Raw genomic sequence first — 20,525 nt, 5'->3', positions numbered from 1 at the left:
GAACATATAATCTCTGGAAAAGACTTTAGAAAGCACTTTGGCGTATTCCCAGCCAGTAGCGCAAGCTCTGGGATGCGAATGTGAGAGCTGAATTCACAGACAGATCTCTTTTGTGTTCTACTGCATTGCAGTTTAAAACAGTGAAAGCGCGAGAGGAGCCCGCGCTCCGCAGCATCTCAATGAGCCGGACAAAGTCATTTAAACTGCTCAAATCTGACTCCCGTTTACTCCTAAAAGGCACAAAGGAACATTCTTGTCCGTGAAAGAGCTGTAAAGACTTATCGCCTATGCCGAGCTCTTCGCAAAGTGGATGTTTTATTTTATCGTGTTGAAATCGTGACCGGGGAACTAAAAGACTGCAGGAGAAAATAAGATTTTGCCGAGGGAAGCGTTTATAGAGATTAATCGGTGGCGAGTCTGCCTTGGACCAGAGGAAGCTGCAGATAGAGAGTGAAGAAGAGAGAGAGGAAGAGAGAGAGAGAGTCATGGGGAGCAGGAGCGTTGGCGCAGTGCACTCCGCGCGCTGCTACCTCGTGCTTATCCTGCAGCTGCTGACTCAGCTCCCGCGCGCCAATTCAGTGCTGCACTACCGCGTGGCAGAAGAAGGGCCGGCCGATGTGCATATTGGGAACGTGGCTTCAGACCTGGGGCTGTCCACCTCTGGGATCGGGACTGGTGATGTCACTTTCGCTTTGGAATCTGGCTCAGAATACTTCAAAATTGACAATGTCACTGGAGAGCTTACTACAGGCAGCAAGAGGATTGACAGAGAGAAGCTGCCGCAGTGTCAGATGATATTTGATGAGAACGAGTGTTTTTTGAACTTTGAGGTGTCAGTCATAGGTCCCCTACAGAGTTGGGTGGATCTGTTTGATGGCCGTATTGTAGTCACAGACATCAATGACAACACCCCCTCTTTCCCTTCACCAGTACTCACGCTGTCTGTTGAGGAGAATCGCCCAATCGGCACTCTCTATCTTCTTCCCACAGCCACAGACCGTGATTTTGGTCGCAATGGCATTGATCGCTATGAGCTTATCCAAGACAGTAGAGATGGGGGGGCATCTTTGCGGCGGCCCGCGAACGGACCGACCAATGGGAACGGTGGTGACCGAAGGAGAGGGTCAGAAACAGGGGCGGGACCTGCCAGCAGGAGCAGCGTGTTTGAACTGCAAGTTGCCGACACACCTGAAGGACAGAAACAGCCCCAGCTGATCGTGAAAGGGCCTCTGGACCGTGAAGCACGGGATTCTTATGAACTCGTGCTACGGGTTCGTGATGGTGGCAACCCTCCCCGCTCCTCACAAGCTATGTTACGTGTGTCCATCACAGACGTCAACGACAACAGTCCACGCTTTGAGAGAGCCGTGTATGAAGCAGAAATGGCAGAAAACGCCCCACCTGGCACACCTGTCCTGCAGGTGCGCGCCACAGACCGTGACGTTGGAGTGAACGGGCAGGTTGAGTATGTGTTTGGAGCAGCGACGGAATCAGTGAGGCGCCTCCTGAGGTTGGATGAAGCATCAGGTTGGCTGAGCGTTCTGCATCGCATAGACCGCGAGGAAGTCTCGCAGCTACGCTTCACCATCACAGCTCGTGACCGCGGCCAACCACCTCGCATTGACCGCATTACAGTCGTTCTAAACGTAAGGGATGAAAATGACAACGTACCCATAGTGGAAATTCGAAAAATTGGACGAATCCTTGTTCGGGATGGCGCTGCAATGGTTCCTGAGAACGTGCTGGTGGACACTCCAGTAGCATTAGTGCAGGTGTCAGACCGCGACCAAGGAGAGAATGGTGCGGTTACCTGCACTGTGGTTGGGGATGTGCCATTTACATTGAAACCAGCGGGTGAGACAGCCCTAGCACCTCCACCAGCCACGGACGATGCCTTTGAACGAAACAAAAAGAAATATTTTCTCCACACCTCAGCCCTTTTGGATTACGAAGCTACTCGTGAGTATAGTGTCACTATCGTAGCGGTGGACTCCGGTAGCCCAAGTCTCTCTAGTAATAGTTCCCTTATGGTACGTGTGGTGGACATCAATGACCATGCTCCCACTTTTGCCCAGAGCTTAGTGGAAGTGCATTTTGCAGAGAATAATGCCCCAGGAGAACGAGTGGTCACAGTAGTGGCTTCTGATGCAGACAGTGGTAAGAATGCAGAGATCGCATACTCACTGGACCCATCTGTTAATGGAGCTTTTTACATTGATGCCGATAATGGTGATATTCGTGCCACTGGGGTACTAGATAGAGAGCAAAGGGAACGCTATGAATTTCGTGTGATAGCTCGAGATAAAGGCACCCCATCTCTGCAGGGCTCTGCTACTGTCGTAGTCCAGGTCACAGATAGGAACGATAATGCCCCCAAATTTGTCCAGGAAGTCTTCACATTCTACGTCAAAGAGAACCTGCTCACCAATAGCCCAGTCGGCATGGTGACTGTTACTGATGCAGATGAAGGTGAAAATGCAGAGTTGAGTCTTTTTGTTGAGCACGATGAAGAGGAAGGTGGAGAGGAGGGCAAAGAGGGGAAGCAAGAAGTTTTCTCCATTGAAAATAACACTGGAACCATTTTCTCCTCTGCATCCTTTGACCGTGAACGACGTAGCACATACTCATTCCGCGTGCGTGCTGTTGATGGTGGAGAACCGTCACGATCTGCCACCGCCACCGTCTCCCTGTTTGTCACTGATGAAAATGACAACGCGCCATCCATCACATCACCCGCTAATGAATCATACACCCTCCTGCCACCCGCTAGCGGGGCTCGGACTGTAGTCCGCACAGTCTCAGCCTCCGATAGCGACACAGGGTCTAATGCTGATCTCCGCTACGCTCTGGTAGGCGGAAACCCTTTTCGTCTGTTTGAGATTGGCTCGAGTAGTGGGGTCATAACCTTGGCAGAGCCCCTGGAGAGAAGACACAGAGGTCTGCACCGCTTGGTGGTCCGGGTCAATGACAGTGGCGTGCCTTCCCTTTGTGCCACAGCACTGGTGCATGTCTTCATCAACGAGAGCTTGGCCAATGCTACGCTGGTGGATGCACAGGTGAGACACATCAGTGCAACATTGCTGTTCAAATAAACACAAACAAAGGGTAATTCAATATAGAGAAAGAATAACAGTTTGTGCTGTTGGACAAAGAGCCAGTGTAAAACATAACCAAATAGGAACAATTAAAGTGACAAGGGTTGAAATTGAATAGTCATTTTATTTGACATTAGAGGATGGAGCAGAGAAGTGAAGTACTTGTCAGAAACTTACTCATAACTTTGCAAAACTAGGAAATCCTAGCACGAAATAGCACTTTTTTTTATATATATTGCTGTTTATAAATATTCATGCATCAAATTGCTGTTGACCCACATTGGACATTGGATAGAAGGAAACACGTACAGATGCAAAGATGAAAGATACACAAACACGCTCGCATACACATACACAGTCACACTTGCCTGCGCAGAATAACTATGATTGAATATCCAAGCCTTGACATGATAATTGAGAAGTCTGGGCCTTGCAGTGGGGATGAATGTGTGTGTGCGTGTGTGTGGTTCAGCAGACAGAGCTGTAAAATGAGGATGCAGTTATCAAAGGGCAGACACACCATTTATGACTTTCCATTTTTGCTCTCTCTCTCTCACTCTCTGTATGTCCCTCTCACTCAGGTGGCCCGCAGTCTTGCAGTCCCCCTCTATATGGATATTGCAGGTGACCCAGACAGCGAGAGAGCTTTGGGTAAACAACGCCTGAGCGTTGCCATCGGTGTCCTGGCTGGTGCTGCTGCCGTTATTCTGGTGATCCTTTTGGTTGTGACAGCACGACAGTGTGGGGCACAGGGTAAGAATGGCTACGAGGCTGGGAAGAAGGAGCCAGAAGAGGACTTTTTCAGTCCACAACCTCCCCCTCTACAAGCCCAGGGCTCCCAAAATGAACGTGGGCGCAAACCACGCAGAGACAAGCGTAATAACGGTACTGCCAAATCTGAGCGTTCTTTATACAGTGGAATTATGACGGTGAATGGCTGCAGACGCGGGGGAGGCGATGAAGAAGAGGAAGATGAAGACGCCAGCAGTGCCAGCGAGAGGATTGCAGCACGTTATTGTGCAGCAGCTAACGGAGACCCAAGCAGTCCAAGACTAGGCTCAAGACATCACCAATCAAGTCCAGATCTGGCCCGCCACTACAAGTCCAGCTCACCTTTGCCTGCAGTGCATCTTCAGCCCAACTCACCACCCGTGGAAGGCAAGAAGCACCAAGCTGTGCAGGAACTGCCCCCCACTAACACCTTCACTGGCAACGGCACCAGTAATGCAGATGCCATGTCACTCAGCTCAGACCAGTGCTCCGATTACGGCTGCCAAACTGTCAAGTACAGCAAACAGGTAAGAACATAAAGATCTATGAATCAGTTTCACCACTGCACCTTCAACAAGTACAAGCAGGCCATGTTCATCAAGTGTCTTAGAATTGTACTAGTTCGGGATCATTTTGACCAGGAAGGAGTAACGTTTACCCAAAACGTTACAAAGCTTGTCAGGAAAAAAGCTTCAAGCTTGAACTAGATTTGGATTCCAAAATTAACCTACATTCAGTCAGTCCTGAGGGATATTCTTGTGTTAATATAGAAAACGCTGATAGCCATTGGATTACCCCACACATTTTCTTTGTTTCTTTGAGTACACTTTAATTAGATTTTCTAAGAAATAAGCTGGTGTATATGGAAGCCAGTTTCCACCTTGGAGGGAAAAAAAGTGTAATATAATGTTTAAAATAAATCAACCTGTGATATATATTCACACTGTGAGACAAAAATCACAACTGTGGCATATAACGTAACAACTGTGAAATATAGTCAGACTGTACAGTAGGGCATTATGCCAAGTCACACTGTGAAATATAGTCACATTTCTAACATATAAAGTTGCAATAGTGATATTAAAAAATCTCAACTATGAGATATAAAGCCACACTGTGAGATATAATTGCATGAAAGGGAGATTGAAATAACGAGAAGTAATAATTATGTGATGTAAAGTCACAATTACATTTTAGAGGTGGAAACGGGCTTCACTGGATATATAACACATCATTTTATGTGGTTAGGGGCAATATTTTGCCCATATCTTTTCAAAGGCTTTTGGGTTATTTTGTAGTTCCGAGGTGAATTCAAGCTGATCTGCTATTAGTGAAATTCCATCCCATCAAGAACTAAAGAAAAAGCAAAACTAGTTGTAGACAAGCACAAATGTGACAACTACTGCAGTCAGCCTGTACTGTTGTTGTGTTACTGCATGTGGAGTGGTTAAGGTTATATGGTGCTAACTGCCTGCTCTCCTTTCCAGGAGTAGCTACTGAAAATAGACTGCTGAAGAGAGGAGAAATGTAACCCATTTTCTTTCACTCCACCATAGATCTCTTTCCACTTGCTCAGTCTCTCTCTTTCTCTCTTGCTTTCTATCATTCTCTCCATCATACTCGCCTTATTTTCCTGTCTTTGACATTCTTTCCACTCCTTTCCTTGTTCTTTCATTTTCTGAGACATGTTTGGAAGTGTTAAATATAGAGCGGAATATATGTCTACCTTCTTTGAGCGGAACTGGCCAGTGTGTTTGACAGCATATGCATGAAATGCTTGAGAGAGAAACCGAGCAGGCTTGCAGAGTTGTCTTTTTTGACTTAATCTGTCATCTTTACACTTTTATCCAGGTCATAGATTTAATGCAGCATATCCAAACTGCTAGCTTAGCACTTAACGGAAGCATTAAAAAAAGATTACCTGTGCACCCTTTGACAGGCGCTTTGGACTAAGCCTGAACCAAAGGGTGGCCTCATACTATAGAGAGACATGGTTAAATTGAACACTGGGATCGCATTACATTTTCTGACAGGTGTTGGGAGCTTAAACCAAATCCGCCGAGGTCTACACACGAGATATTGAGTACTAAATGACTTGTCATTTTTGGTCTTTTTAGCATGACTGACAGTCGGATTGTAAGTCTCTTTACCCAGAGCCTAAAAAACAGCTGATGCAGTCGTTAGGGAGATGTGCGCCTTGCAGGACCTAATCAATCCATACACGCTGGTGTGATCCTGACCACAGTGGGTGGGTTAATCCAATACCGAGTCAATCCTCTTAATCTTCTGACATTTTTTTTTCCCACTGAAAATGCTTAATAGAGAATTTGGATGTTTATTTGTGTGCTTCTGCGTGTGCGTTCATACTCAGCCAAGAGTTTGGGATGAGAGTGCGTTAATGCTTACTGGTGAGTTTGTTGGACTCACTCTAACGGTTTAATCAATTATTGATCACACTGTAATTAACTCCTCTACTGCGGAGCTTTGTGACCTAGCCTAACTCGAGCTTGGTGTAGACGGTGCGCGTATGTGTGCGTTTGGCTTCCACGATGGGACGGTATAGCGTGATGGCAAGCCAATACCCTACCGCTGTCTGAATTTGCAAACAGGCCCGTGCCGCGGACGCATACATAAACGGCACTATCGGAATTGAATGCCGATGAAAATGGAAATCCTTTTGACCTATATCTGTCTCTCTCTCTCTATCGCGCATCTATCCTATCTTCTATAAATGCACAACTCAGCATGTTTCTAAGTGTAACTCCAAACTCCCTCTTTGCAGCAGCACACTTTTTCTAAAGCCCTTCCCCCATCCGCCCACTCACGCCAACACCTATCGACCAGCTGCATTCTGTCCCCACGGCAGCCCACGTTCCTATCATTTGAATTGACAGAGCGGCAATCAATATACTAGGCTTGTTAATGTTGCGAGCGCTGACACACACCAGCAGATGCGCAGATCGGGTGTGCAGAGTTAATGGTCAGACAGGTGGGCAGTAGGTGAGCCTGTGTAACTCAACACACATGCTCGGGATCAGGCAACAGGTCAGATGGATAGTCGATATACTTGACACTCACACTTGCATGCTCACGGTGGCCATGCGTATGCTAGTGAGGACCGACTCCAGAGATAGATATTATAAATTAATGGAGGAGACCAGTGATGGAGGGGCCAGGAGACAGTGGGAGACACATGGAGGGATACAGAGAGAGAGAGATAGAGAGAAATGAGGGGAGACTTCTAATGCTCACCTCACTTTTGTAGGGCTGTATTGATTTTCATTGGGAAAGCATTATGAAAGCTTTTACATGGACGTGCACTGTAATGGTTATAAAGGATTGAGAATGATGGTGGAAGTATGTGTATGTGTGTTTGACCTAGTAATGTTATTGGGGGAAATTGTTGAAAAATGTCTAGAAGTTTTTGCTAAATCTGAAGAAGGAAAAAAAAAATCAAATTTTGGGGACATCCTTAAAAGGAAAAATGATCCATTAGGAGACTAAATGATGTTTTAATTCACCTCTAAAACTGCCAAAAGTTAAGTTTAGAATGGAGTGATTAGTATAAATATTCTAATATAAGGCAATTAGAAGTCCCCATTTAGACACACACGTAAAAGAATGATTCTTTCTCTGTTTCTGCATCGTTATGTTTTCTGATTGTCTTTCTGATCACATTTTATGTCAGCCTCTCAATTAAAAGTCATTTACTGCAAATGCATGTACACTTGCAGTAAATAAGCTCAGTACTGTGTACTTCTCATAAAATTGTGTTGGACATCTGGGAAGCGCAAGGCAATAAAAATGACAGAGGATGCTTTTCAGTGGCCAAGTGTAACGTACTGAAAAATGAGAGGTTAATAATTTATAGATGACACATTAGGTTAGTAACACTGATGGCCATGACCAGATGGGAGGTGTTCTCATGTGACCACCACATATCTTTGCAACAACAGCCATTAGTGCAAAGTTAACTCGTTATTTATCCATATTCTGGATGATAATTGAGAATGGAGGACATAGTGTATATATGTAAAGCAGCCATGTATACACAATCTTATATGTTCTTTGTTATATTTCCAAGGTTCCAAATATTGAGACACTTTTTGATTTATTGAAAAGCTGTTCATGCAGAGACCCGAAAATCAGTGTGAATTGCCGGTCGCCAACCCATTTTACTTCCTTAATGTGACATATTCAATTGAAACAAGATATTCAGCAAGAAACAATGTAGGGGAATCAATTGCATCGTGAAAAAAGGGAATGTTTTATACCAGAACACAGTCAACCCAAATGCAAATTTGCTGAGATAATGCATAAAATCCTGTTTGACTATTGGTTAACATTATTCAATAGCCTCCTTTTTGATGTTAGCATAAAATGAAAAGTAATTTCAGTCAATTCTTTCTTTTGAATAACGTGAAACATTGAATCATTCAGCAAATGTGCATTTAGAAAGTAAATAGGGTTATTTGGGATTTCATGTTGACTTTTTAATACCAAATAAAGCTCTATGGACTATATAAATAAAGCTTTACAATTAGCTTACCTTTTCAGGAACCAAATTGTAATTCTGAAAAGTAAAACTGAAAATGTAATTTCTTTCAAGTAGGTCACATAGAAACAAATGCTGGCAAAACACAATTTTGTTCAAATATCTTCCTTCAGTGTCCATTAAGGCTTTGTTTGCCACATTGTATAAATCTGAAATGAGTCAGAAATCAAGGCTGTCACAGTTTTGTAACGCACAGACCTGCTCTCCTGACTATTTCAACCTCAAAATGAGACACGACAGGAATTCAGGGTATTCCTTACCCATATCCTCCCAGACAAGCAGCAACAGAACCAAGAAAACACACACACATTAAGCTGAGAAGCAAAGGTGCATGAGGAGATGAAAAGTTCCCATCCGCTTACATCAGTTTCTAGCACAAGATCTAGGCCATGTTTGTTTTAGTTTTTGTCTTTGACAAAAATGTCTTCAACATGTAATTAAATCTAATCAGTACTTCATAATTTCCATCAGTTTCACTTGATTCATTTATTATACTTAAATTGCATATAATTTTAGTCAGCAACATAACATTTTAGTTTATTATATTGTGTTGATGACTATCTTATGAATTCATCCTGCTTTACAGTTAAGGCCTGTTCACACCAAAAATGATAACTATAACAAAAACTATGTTAGTGTTCACAAGTCATGATAAAAGTTCTGTTTATTATGAGCTTGTTCTGCAGTTGTGTCGTCTGCCCCTTTAAATGTTGGATGGATTCTGATTGGCTATCTATGTTTTATTGTTCATCAGCTAGAGAAAAAAAATCTAAAAAGTGATTCCATTGATATTGTTCCTCCATGCCGTTATCATTATAGATGTTGTGTGAACTCTTCTATTGTAGTTTTGAATGATTTTTAAAACTATATCTTTATCATTATAGTTATTGTCCTTTTTTTGGGCTTTTTTTGGGGGGATTTACATATTTTTTACACAATATGTACTGCATTGAATTTGGAACAGCATATTCAGTCAAACTTTTAGTAGCACATAACTTAATTCCCAGTGATTTATGCAGTCACTTCATCATCTGTAAAAGTAAGTTGTAATATTACATATATGTTGTGGATTTTGCAAACTAATCTCATATACTTATATATAGGATGCATTTGAGTGAACATGTTAATCCATCTGCTAAGTGGTTCAGTTTACCGGTATTCAGTTCTTCCAGCTCATGCGGGTCAATCCCCAGTGTACAATGATTGGATTATTTAAATAAATTATTTTCTTATGTTTTTCTTATTTCAAAAACATTGCTTTTACATTAATATCTTGCAGTGTAGCTGAATTCTCATCATATTTCGGCAACAGTTTTAAGTCAATTTATTTGAGTTTTCAGCCCTTTGTTGATTAAATAAAAAAAAAAAAAAAAAAAAAAAACTTTGTCAACAAACATTTTTGTTGGTAATTTTGTTGACTAGATGAATACTGAAAAAGATGCTAATGGATATGCTGGGATCAGAATTATTCTTCATAATCTTTCGATGATGCACCATACCCTAGCTCTGCAGCCAAAATATCATCTGGCCAAATGTTTGATGGCTATTATTAGAGATATTCCTGTGTTGGCAGTACTCTAAAGGCATCAATTCCATACAAACTAACACACAAATACGTATTCTTACAATTAAACACACACACACACTCACACATACACACAAACTAAACACACACCCATAGTAGGCAATTAAACAAACAAATCCACACAATAACACACCTCTTTGTTAGCGCTATGTATTGTGTCTTCAGCACACTGCTGGCATTGAGTGGAAAAGCTCAAGCATTTAGAGTCCCAGTGTCATTTACTATTCAGCTCTTACTGAATTGTATTCATATTTGAGCCGGCATTAACCCGGCTCTCCGAGTCCCTGGATCCCCGTACTGAAGGTTCTCGAGGGGTGATCCTTTTGTTGTGGTCTGACTGTAGCTCTGTGGTTCTACAGTTACAGTTCAGGGTTACCCCAGTGTCATGAACCAGTCTGAGTATTCATCTTTTATTCAAACACCCCAGGCTGCTTCTGTCACTGCCTGTCAGAGAAAGAGAGAGAGAGATGCATGCATACATACCCCTGAGTAATAAAATAAATAAAAGATAACAAATATATAATAGGTAATAAATAAAAACCAGAAAAAGAGAGAGAGAGCAGATATGTATGGCACATTAAGATATTACTGTGTGTGTGTGTATATGTACAGCAAAAAAGCCAGTGTACATTTAACTAAATTTGAGTCAAATTTAACACTCCTGAAATGTATAAATGACTCCCTCCATTGTGGAGTTAAAATAACTCTTTCGAAAGTGTGAAATATATACATTACTTACAGAGTACATTTAAACTCGTATGGTGTTCAAATGTACTCTGTGAGTAATGTATATTTCCAAGGAAGAAATCCACTCCCACTTACAGCATCACAAAAGTGCTCCTGTAAAATAGGGGGAGGGTGGGGGGCAGAATCATATCAAAACTATTAACAGGTGAAATATCAGAGACAAGTATCAATTACAATAATAGTTTACTCAAAACATTTACCCCAAAATTCTGTCATTTTTTTTTTTTATCCTAATGTGATTCCAAACCTGTATGGCATACATGTCATACATAGTGTCTGTGGAACGGCATGAGTATAAGTAAAGAACAACTCAGGTGAACAATTTGTAGTAAGGGATAGTTCACCGAAAAAAATAAAAATGATTACATCATTTATTTACCTTTTTTCTTGTTCTAATGCCGTGACCTTCTTCCTTTTTTGGAACATGAAAAGCTTTTTTTTTTTTAAATGTCCCACACGTGCTTCTTCATATAATGGCAGTATGGCGATTAACATCAAGCTTTAAAAAAAAAACATGCAAAAGTATAACAGAGTGGTCCCACGTGACATATATTCAAAGCGTTCTGGGTATATATGATAGGGTCTGGTGAGAAACAAACTGAACATATTATTTGCAGAATATCCTGACCTGACTGTTGGTCTCTATGCATGAATGCTTCTATGTTCATGAGACTCTATTAGCCAAGTAGTTCAGTCTAACTCAACCTGGAAAAGTACACAAGTTGTGAACAATTAAGATTAATAAAAACACAACATGAAATACATATATAATATACAAACACATTGATAAATTTTTCTCTGAGGTAGATATATCTGCTGTGCTCGTTGCAACAGGAACCCAGACAGCAACATAGTGTTGGCCCAGATCCGGCCCACATCTGGCCCATGTGAAATCCATGCGGGCCAGATGTGGGCCGGATCTGGGCCGACACTGCTTGTTGTATCACGTTCATCTTTCAGCTGACATTTTGACTGACATGACAACCGAAGCTCTGGTCTGGAGTCAGATAAAAAGATTCAACTCAGTGAAGAAAGTTCACAAATATTCTTTGGGGGATTTCTATGTGTTGTTTTTTTATGTCACATTTTTATTAATCTTGATTTTTTTTACAACTCGTGAGCAATAATAGTGTCTCAGGAACACACAGTCATGCACGGAGACCAACAATCAAGTTAGGATATTTGTTAAATAATATGTAAAATTTCAGTTTGCTCACACCGCCTTATTGTATATCCGCAGAACACTTGGAATATACAGCACATGATGCATAAGACCACTCTACTATACTTTTGCTTCTATTTTAAAAGATTAATGTTAATCGCCATAGACTGACATTAGATGGACAAGCACAATCGGGACATTTAAAAAAGAACAACAAAAAAACTGATTGCAGGTCGAAAGATTAAAACATTGCAGAATTGTCCATTTTATTGAGATTTTTTTACTTATGTTTATAATTTGAACAAATGAATTTTTGAACAAATGGGTTAAATTAAGGAGTCAGTAAGTCACTCACAAAGGCAGTTACTTTTTTCTTGTTGATAAATGAATCAGTGTTTTTAACAAGTCCGATTAATTCAAAAATGCTGAATGGCAAAATTTGTTTTTTGTCAAAGAAACAAATTTTGGACTGTTTTTATGAGTTATTGAATTTCATTCCTCAGTTAAATGAATGATTCAATGACTCACGCATAAAGACGCTTTGTTCATTCTTGCATGAATTGTGCATTTGAATAAATAATTTAAATAAATGATTAATTGACACTCATTAAATAATGATCATTGTTATTATTTTATTTTTAAATGACTTATGTAATTTGCAGTTTTGAACAATGACTTAATGAGTATATATTGATTTGTATGTATGCTTACAAAGTATTCTTAATTTTAAACTGTTATAATGTCAAATTAGGTCAGTGCTTTACATAACTTTATTAAATAAATGTGTTTTTGTTAAAACTTTTGTTCCATGTATTATATATCCATATATATGATTTTCAGAAATATTTGTATCTCTGAAATTGTCCATACTGAACTTGTCCCAACTTTGTCTACATTATTTGTGTGTGCTATAACACAAGTTACATGCAAATACTACACACATTTCTGGTTTGTTTGGCAACCCAGCACTGGTTAAATATTGTACAGAACACATGCTGGTTATTTTGACCCAGCTGGTTGGGTTAAATGTTTGACCCAACATGTCGGGTTGTTATATTTAACTCAATTATTGTTTAAAAATTACTATATTGCTGGCTTAAAATGGGTTGGGAATTAGAAATCACACACATAATTTCTAGAGGCAACAGTAAAAATCAAAAGGTGAACATTTATTAATAAGCAAGAACACCCATGTACAAAAATATAAAACAAATTTCATTTATTTGGATGAACCGCCGCCTCGCGTTTCACTCATAGCTAAAAGATAGCCTGCCCATGAACATTAGTTCATGTACTGAGATTAGTACTGATATTTTAACATCAAAATAACTTAAATTCAGTTTTATAGTAAATAAAATCAGACAAAAGGCATTTCCATCAAACAAAATGACCGTTGCTGATGCATTTAGCTGACTGGCATCTCATTCCTGTATGTTGCGTTGCATAAAATAAAATCATTTACAGCACAGTAAAGACTTTATAGATTAAATTAAACGTATACAAACCTATATTTCACTGAAGATGTGAAACAATTATGCAGCGCTGAGACATCGCAGTATTGGAAATATTTCTGCTTTAAACCATGAAGCCGAGCCAATGGATATCACACAAGCAACATGCAAACTTTGCACAAGATTTATGCCGGTATCTTAACCTCAGTCAATTTACTAGGCAGAAAGCGAAAGTAAAAAGAGTAAAAACTGACAGCGCTTTCGGCATCTGCCACTGCATTAATGGTGCATTTTTTTTCAGAGAGGAAGAGAGACGAATTTACTTCAACATATGCTGATAATGCTATATAATGGCTTAAATTATTCCCTTAATATTTCTCTTGTGGCCTGTATAGTGAAAAACATGAGAAAAAATTAATTTCACGTTAATCAGGTTGTTTTTGAAAATCCATGTGTGAAATAAAGCTGCTCTTAATTTGCATTGATTACTGTAGTGTTAATCATTTTAATTATAGGCCTATAATTCATTGTTTCAATTAATAGATCTGTTTTAAAAAACCTTTTTAATGAGGTGTATGCTAGTAGCCTAATCTTTTATTGCGTGATTCACTATGAATGATTGAATAATAATAATAGGCCTAATAATAAGAAGAATGTAACAGGACAACATTAATTGGCAATGCCCAATCCTTTTAATATTGCCAATATTTAATACTTTTGACAATATCTGGTTGTCGACACATGATACGATGCAACTCAGTACGGGGAGGTTATTGCGTCCGCTATGCCACTGCACTAACCTAATGACTGGATAACACAGAAACTATCCAGTACTGGAAAATAAACAAGCCAACAGTCTCAACCCAGCAGTTGGGTTAAAAAAAAAACTATCCTGCATTTTTTAGTGTAATGAGATCACGTTGACACTCCATATGCACTATATATCAGTATGCATAACAAAGAATAAAGGGCACAGTCTTTAATTAGCATTTTAGTCTGTTTGGACTTGCACACTTAATTTTAAGACTGTAATTAGGGATTATACCTTGGCTCAACTTTTTCTTGCTGAAAGAAAGCTCAGGAAGGGAATAAGATATAAACAGAGAGATGAGATTTTCTGTCCTCCTTTCATCACATTGTTAGGCCTGCGAACCAGATCACTACATTGGCTCACTAATTCCTAATTGCCCATTTACACAGAAACATGTCCAACCGTGGGATTTGTTCATGTATGTGCAGTCGGAAAGTGTCAATCAAATAAAATAAGCTTATTTTATTGATTTCCTCACATTTACGGCATTGTATGCAGTCCATGTGTGAACAGCGTGATGATGGCTGGATGAATATTGGCTGAATGCAGCACTACCGGGAGTCATGGGGTTGTGAACTATAGTCTAGAAGCGGTCAGATATACTACTGTGACAATATTATGCGTAAAACCACAGATTGTACTCTCTTCTTACTTTATTATTTATTTGAATTTTTTTGTTATTTGAATATTTTACCATTTGAGACACACTATAGGAGCCCTATAAATATAATATTTTGCTCTTCTGTGCTTCTGCTGCAAAAGCGCTTTTCTTGTAGAAGAAAAACTACTTGTCGTTCTCCTTGGATACACCATTATGCAGTCGTCCGCCCCCCTCCGTCTCATCCCACTGCTGGAAAATGAGTGTGTGGGCAAGTCAGGGCCTGTGGGCCTGTTCCTCTGTGTGTGTGTGCACGTTAGTGTTTGTGTGTGTGTGACCCCTTACACCTGCCTGTACACGTTGACAGGAAGCCCACAGAGATAAGGCATGATGCTTTCCTCACACTGCCCAAGTGTAACAGTGTTCAGAACAACACCCACCACGCTTCAAAGAATGCTAAAAATGTTTGAAAGTAAAGCAACCGAGGCAACACACTTTCTAACCCTGAATCTAAATCCAACACCCTCCTCAATCTGGATCGCGCGCACACACACACATTTCGGTCTGCTTTTTGATGCGGACACATACAGCAACACCCATAAACACCCATGAACACAACCCGCACACACACTCACACGTGGCATCGGCCCCGGGGGAAACAACAGCCGCCTGGGCGAAAATAAAACTCTTTACTCGGTTAGAATTAAATCAAAGCGATGCAAATCAAATGGCCAATTAAAGCCACAAACACGTTTCCTGGGAGATGAAATGCTGACGCCTAATTGGTTGGATAAAAGGGGCAATACATCTAAGAAGACAGACCTGAGAAGGACATTTTGGAAATGCAGCAAGGAGAACAGATTTTGTGTGTGTGTGTGTGTGTGTGTGTGTGTGGAGCATTCGTGTTGGGAGATTCGCTGAACATCAGTTAGACTGTCAACTATGTGGGCTGTAAGTGCTTCGTTTTCTTTGTAATTTAGAGGAAGCACTTTGCTAAGCGAAAAGCAGAACGTGAGATGGAGAGGCTTTTTTTTGAACTTTCACACAGTAGTTCTTCAGGATTCTCACAACAGAAGGGATTTTAAAAATGTTTGTGCTGGGAAAGCAGCTAGGAAGAAAGAAAATGTCTGATATCTATGCACACACAAACACGTTCAAGCTGTGGCTCGGGCTTCAGTCGCACGACACGGTCAGACAACTCCCGCTGAGATGTCGCAGTTGCTGAATGTGTTTGTGCGCTTGCTGACGTGTGAACGCAGCTTATGAGGAGACAAATTCACAGTATTTCACAGTGTGCACAGTGGAAATGCCTGATTAACTGATATGATCAAATAAGCAAACAAGAGGAAATGCCAAAGTGAATTTTCACATTTGCATTTGTTTTGGTTCAGAATTTTAACTGATGGTTGTCAACTTCAAACCTTCACAGTCTGGCTGTTTTACCTGATCATTCTTGTGAAAAAGAAGTGTGCTTAACTGTAGCGAATGTGCACTTGTAGTGTTCTTTAAATCCTAATAGTATACGTAAAAAAAAAAAAAAAACTGTACTTACTGAAAATATATTAAGGCCTTAACCCTTACTTGTGTGTAAGTATACATAAGAGACAGTTTTATGATTGTCTTAATGCACTTAAGTGCACTTTTAAAAGTCAAATTACATAAATATATTTAATAATCTTTTTTGTGTGCTGTCAATAATTACATTTAAGTGTTGACTGAAATATACAAAAAATAGCACTTGTAATGTGTAATTAAATATTACATTTAAAGTTAATATAACGTAAAGGTACTAAATTGCAAATTCATCATTTTGAGGTAAACTATTCCTTTAAGCCCTACTTAAGTGGGTCAAAAAACACTAAATTTCATTTAATTCCAATTAACATGCAATTAAGCATCCAAAGATTTTTATTCAGTTGCTTCTAAAGTATATTATCTCTCTCTCTCTCTCTCTCTCTCTCTGTCTCTTTCACACACACACACACACACACATGTTGGTTTTTGTGGTTTATGGGGACTCTCCATAGGCGTAATGGTTTTTATACTGAACAAACTGTGTGTGCTATTGCCCTACACCAACCCTACACCTAAACTTAGCCCTCACAGGAGACTTTGTGCATTTTTAGATTTTCAAAAAAACACCATTTAGTATGTTTTTTTAAGCCTTTTGAATTACGGGGACATAGGCAGTGTCCTCATAAACCACCTTCATATTGTAATACCTCTGTCATACCATGTCATTATACAAATTTGTGTCCTCATAAACCACATAAACATGCACAAACACACACACACACACACACACACATTGTTAGTGCTGAGTTGTGGGCTGCAGTTGTTTATTGTTGCTAAATGGATTGATTTTTTTCTTCTCATATGTTGTGTATTTCCAGAGGCAGGACTATAAACTGTTTTTCCCCCCACTTTGCTCTGTTCTAAGCTTTTAGGTTTAGTGATACAGGCTTAAAACAGCATGAGGGGGAGTAAATAATGACCAAACTTCATTTTTTTTGGGTGAACTAACCTTTTTAGTTTTTTGTAGTATCAAATTTTGTTTCCATCAGGCCACAATCGCTGACCTGATCTCAGGTTATATCAGCATTCCTTAAAACTGGTTGTGACAGTTTTAGTATTTCATAAGAAAAAATCTCCCTTAGGAGCCCTGTAAGCCATCAGTTATATTCGGATTTGATAAAGCATACAGCATGATATTCCACATAACATTTGACATTTGTTTGAGCCGCAGGCTAGCGGTCATACACATTGATCTGTGGTGAGAAATGAGGGTTCGAATCTGGGGTTGTGTCCCGATTCTGTTCCCCTCATCATTTTAGGTAATCTGTCCTCTTTCTCTCTCAGTAATATGTTGAAAAATAATAAATAATTATGACATCTGTATATATACAGTATGTAATAGATACATGAGATATCATAACTGAGTTCCAAACGGATGTTCAGGAGGAGCTTGTTATCTAATTCTGCTAATCATGCCACAAAGGATATATACACAGCTGCTTACCTCACTCCTTTGATAGTTCTCCTGGCATCCCTCCACCACCCTGACTCCACCTTAATTTCTATAATTAAATACGTCCGGGAGGTGGGGGTGGGCTCAAGCCCCTTCATTGTGGACAGTAAACCAAACCAGTTTACATTCATCACACTCGAGTAAAAAATGAACAGGAACTCGTGAAATTGATGTTTACAACAACCTGGTCTTTAAAGAGTGGCGCCTAATATTGTCAGGTGTCTTTATGATGGTTTATGCTGGTCGTTATTCTACAGGATTGGTATTTATTAAAGTGCATTGTGATTTAATGTTTGCATTTAATGGTCTGAATATTTTATGGCCTAAAATGCCAGCAGGAAAATAAAAAGTAGCTGAGAGAATTGAGAGCTGGACAGTATTTTGAAATTGTCACGCTATGATAGTAGTTAGCTACTTCTTTTTGCACTTCTTCTTTTTTTTTTATTGTACTTTACATTACTATTTTACTTTTTTATTTTTATTTTATTTGTACAATGATCGCCAGCATTTACACTTCATATATTTACACAATTTACACCAAATTCCATTAATTTACACTGAATTCCATAAAACTATAACTTAACAGAAAACAACACTATATATTAAAAATGTATTTGCCATCAGTGACATTTAACAAAATATTATTTTATTTTGAAAAATTGTTACAAATATTATATATTAATTTTATATATGACTAGAAAAAAACCTGCCATGATAACAAATTAATCCATTCCATTTGATTCCATTAATAAAACAATAAAACAGCATAATTTATATAAAAGAAAAACCTAATGACCAAATGTGACATTTATCAAGTAAAAAATTATTGCTATAAATATTAAAATGTAATTGTAATAAATGAATGAATGCATGAATGAGAAATTCGCACAGACATCTGTTCATTTGTTGATTTGTAAAAAAATAAAATAAATAAATAATGAATAAATGAAATTTTTAAAATTGCTAAAATGTTAAATTTACTTTGTTAGATGGCTAGTAAACAAAAAAGCTGCACGGACACAAATCAGTCTGAATAAAATTATTCAGATTGATTTGTGTCCATGCAGCAATCATTGAACTGAATTTCAAGCATTGAATTTGAACCATTCAAGTGAACTGATTCACTGAGATTGATCACTTTTTTAAATGCTTCATATGAGACAGAGAAAGAAGATCTTTACCCCACAATGTTTGATTAGTACCTCAAATTGTTTGCCGCTTTGTATATTACAGCTTTACTTGTTGCAGACTCACTCGCAACTGGAATAGGGTTTTGAAAACAGCAGAAATACTGTCATTTTGAAGCACGGAGGTTAACGGATGTTCACTACTTTTAGTAAGCTACTCCCCATCACTGGATTTTAATTATAGCTTTTTCACAGAAAGGGCCTATTCTCACACTGCACGTCATGAGATGAACCTAGATGATGAAGGCTTCACAGAGATGAGCGATTGCGTCTGATAGGAACTGAGAATGGGGGGCGGACTGAAAGAGTGTAGTGTGCTCTGCCTAATAACGCCCCTCTGTGTCACACGCATACACACACTGAGCTTATTGTCACAGCAACCGCAGCATGTCGTGAGACATTCGGTTCAAATTGATGTGTGTCACAGGGGTGTGTTCGCTGTCTGGGCCACTGAGTGTAGGTGTGTAAGAATTTATTGTTTTGCGTTCAGAGACTGTGAAAATCGTATGGTTACGTATTTTCATCTCGCCGCATGTCACTTCAGTGACAAGTTTCTGACAGGAAACAGAGCCAGGATTGCTCGTGCATATGTTCGTTGGCAAAACTGCATGTAGCATAACTGATTAAAAATGCCGTCTTATATAGCATGAGCTCATCTGCATGTGAAAATAACTCATCCGGCACGGGACATACTTATACAGCTCATTATACACACATTGCAAGACATCCTTACTCACTTCATTAAGTTTTTGTTTTTTTGTGGTGTCTGTAACAGAACTGCTTTGTTTGGTTGCTGGTCGGTATAAAATGGACAATCGGGGACGGTGTGTGTGTGTGGGTGTAGCTTTTCGTCACAAGTGGGTATTCATTAAATGTCTCTGTCTCACCATATACCCAGACACACACATGTGAAATTCCTATGGACAACACACACACATATGAAGGCAAGGCTGTAGCTGAAGCATCCTGTTTACTTCGTAAAGCACAATGGAGACATTTATGTGGAAGTCTGAGACGATGATGAGGGAAAAGCCATAAATATCACCTCCACATACAGTGCTTGCTAACATCAGGACACCCTCATTAAGTGAGCATTGTTCTCAGCGAAACGAACCAGGAAGACAAGAGACGTCTGTCAAACATGCACCTAATCATTATCTTTCATTCAGTCAAAGCTCAATCACGTATGGATTAGTTTGTCCTCCACTCAAGAGCTTAATCTGTCCCAAACACCGTGTGGTTGGGTTAAACAGCTTTGCTTCAGACGATGCACTTTGGTTCCTCTAGGAATTAAGCGCTTACACTTGTTTGACTTTGACTCAGCTGTGGTGCTTTGACTGAAGTCAGATGTCTGGCTTCATTAAAGTAATTATAATGGTGAAAACTCACTGTAAGATCACGCAATGTGTTTAAAACCCTTAAACAAAAACTAAAATTTAAAATGTAATATATAACATAAAATGTGATGTATTATAACAGCCGGTGGGAAAGGTAGTAAGCAATGTTACTCTAGGAAATTACCCTAGTGTGTGTGT

The 20,525-nt window shown here is 39.5% G+C and overlaps 1 protein-coding gene across 1 annotated transcript in view; it reads left to right on the top strand.

The window, feature by feature from the left end:
• Positions 1-485: 485 nt before the first annotated feature.
• The window catches only part of LOC306873710 (protocadherin-7-like), a gene marked incomplete at both ends in the record, with an annotated part of 34,185 nt that continues 14,145 nt past the window's right edge, over positions 486-20,525 (top strand). Inside the window, 2 exons of the mRNA XM_079423187.1 lie at positions 486-3,056; positions 3,677-4,393. Of these exons, the coding sequence (XP_079279313.1) occupies positions 486-3,056; positions 3,677-4,393 (3,288 nt within the window). The remainder of the gene's footprint in view (positions 3,057-3,676; positions 4,394-20,525) is intronic.

This window comes from Barbus barbus, assembly GCF_936440315.1.
Source record: "Barbus barbus genome assembly, chromosome: 8".
Taxonomy (NCBI): domain Eukaryota; kingdom Metazoa; phylum Chordata; class Actinopteri; order Cypriniformes; family Cyprinidae; genus Barbus; species Barbus barbus.
This window is presented reverse-complemented; position numbering and strand designations above follow the sequence as displayed.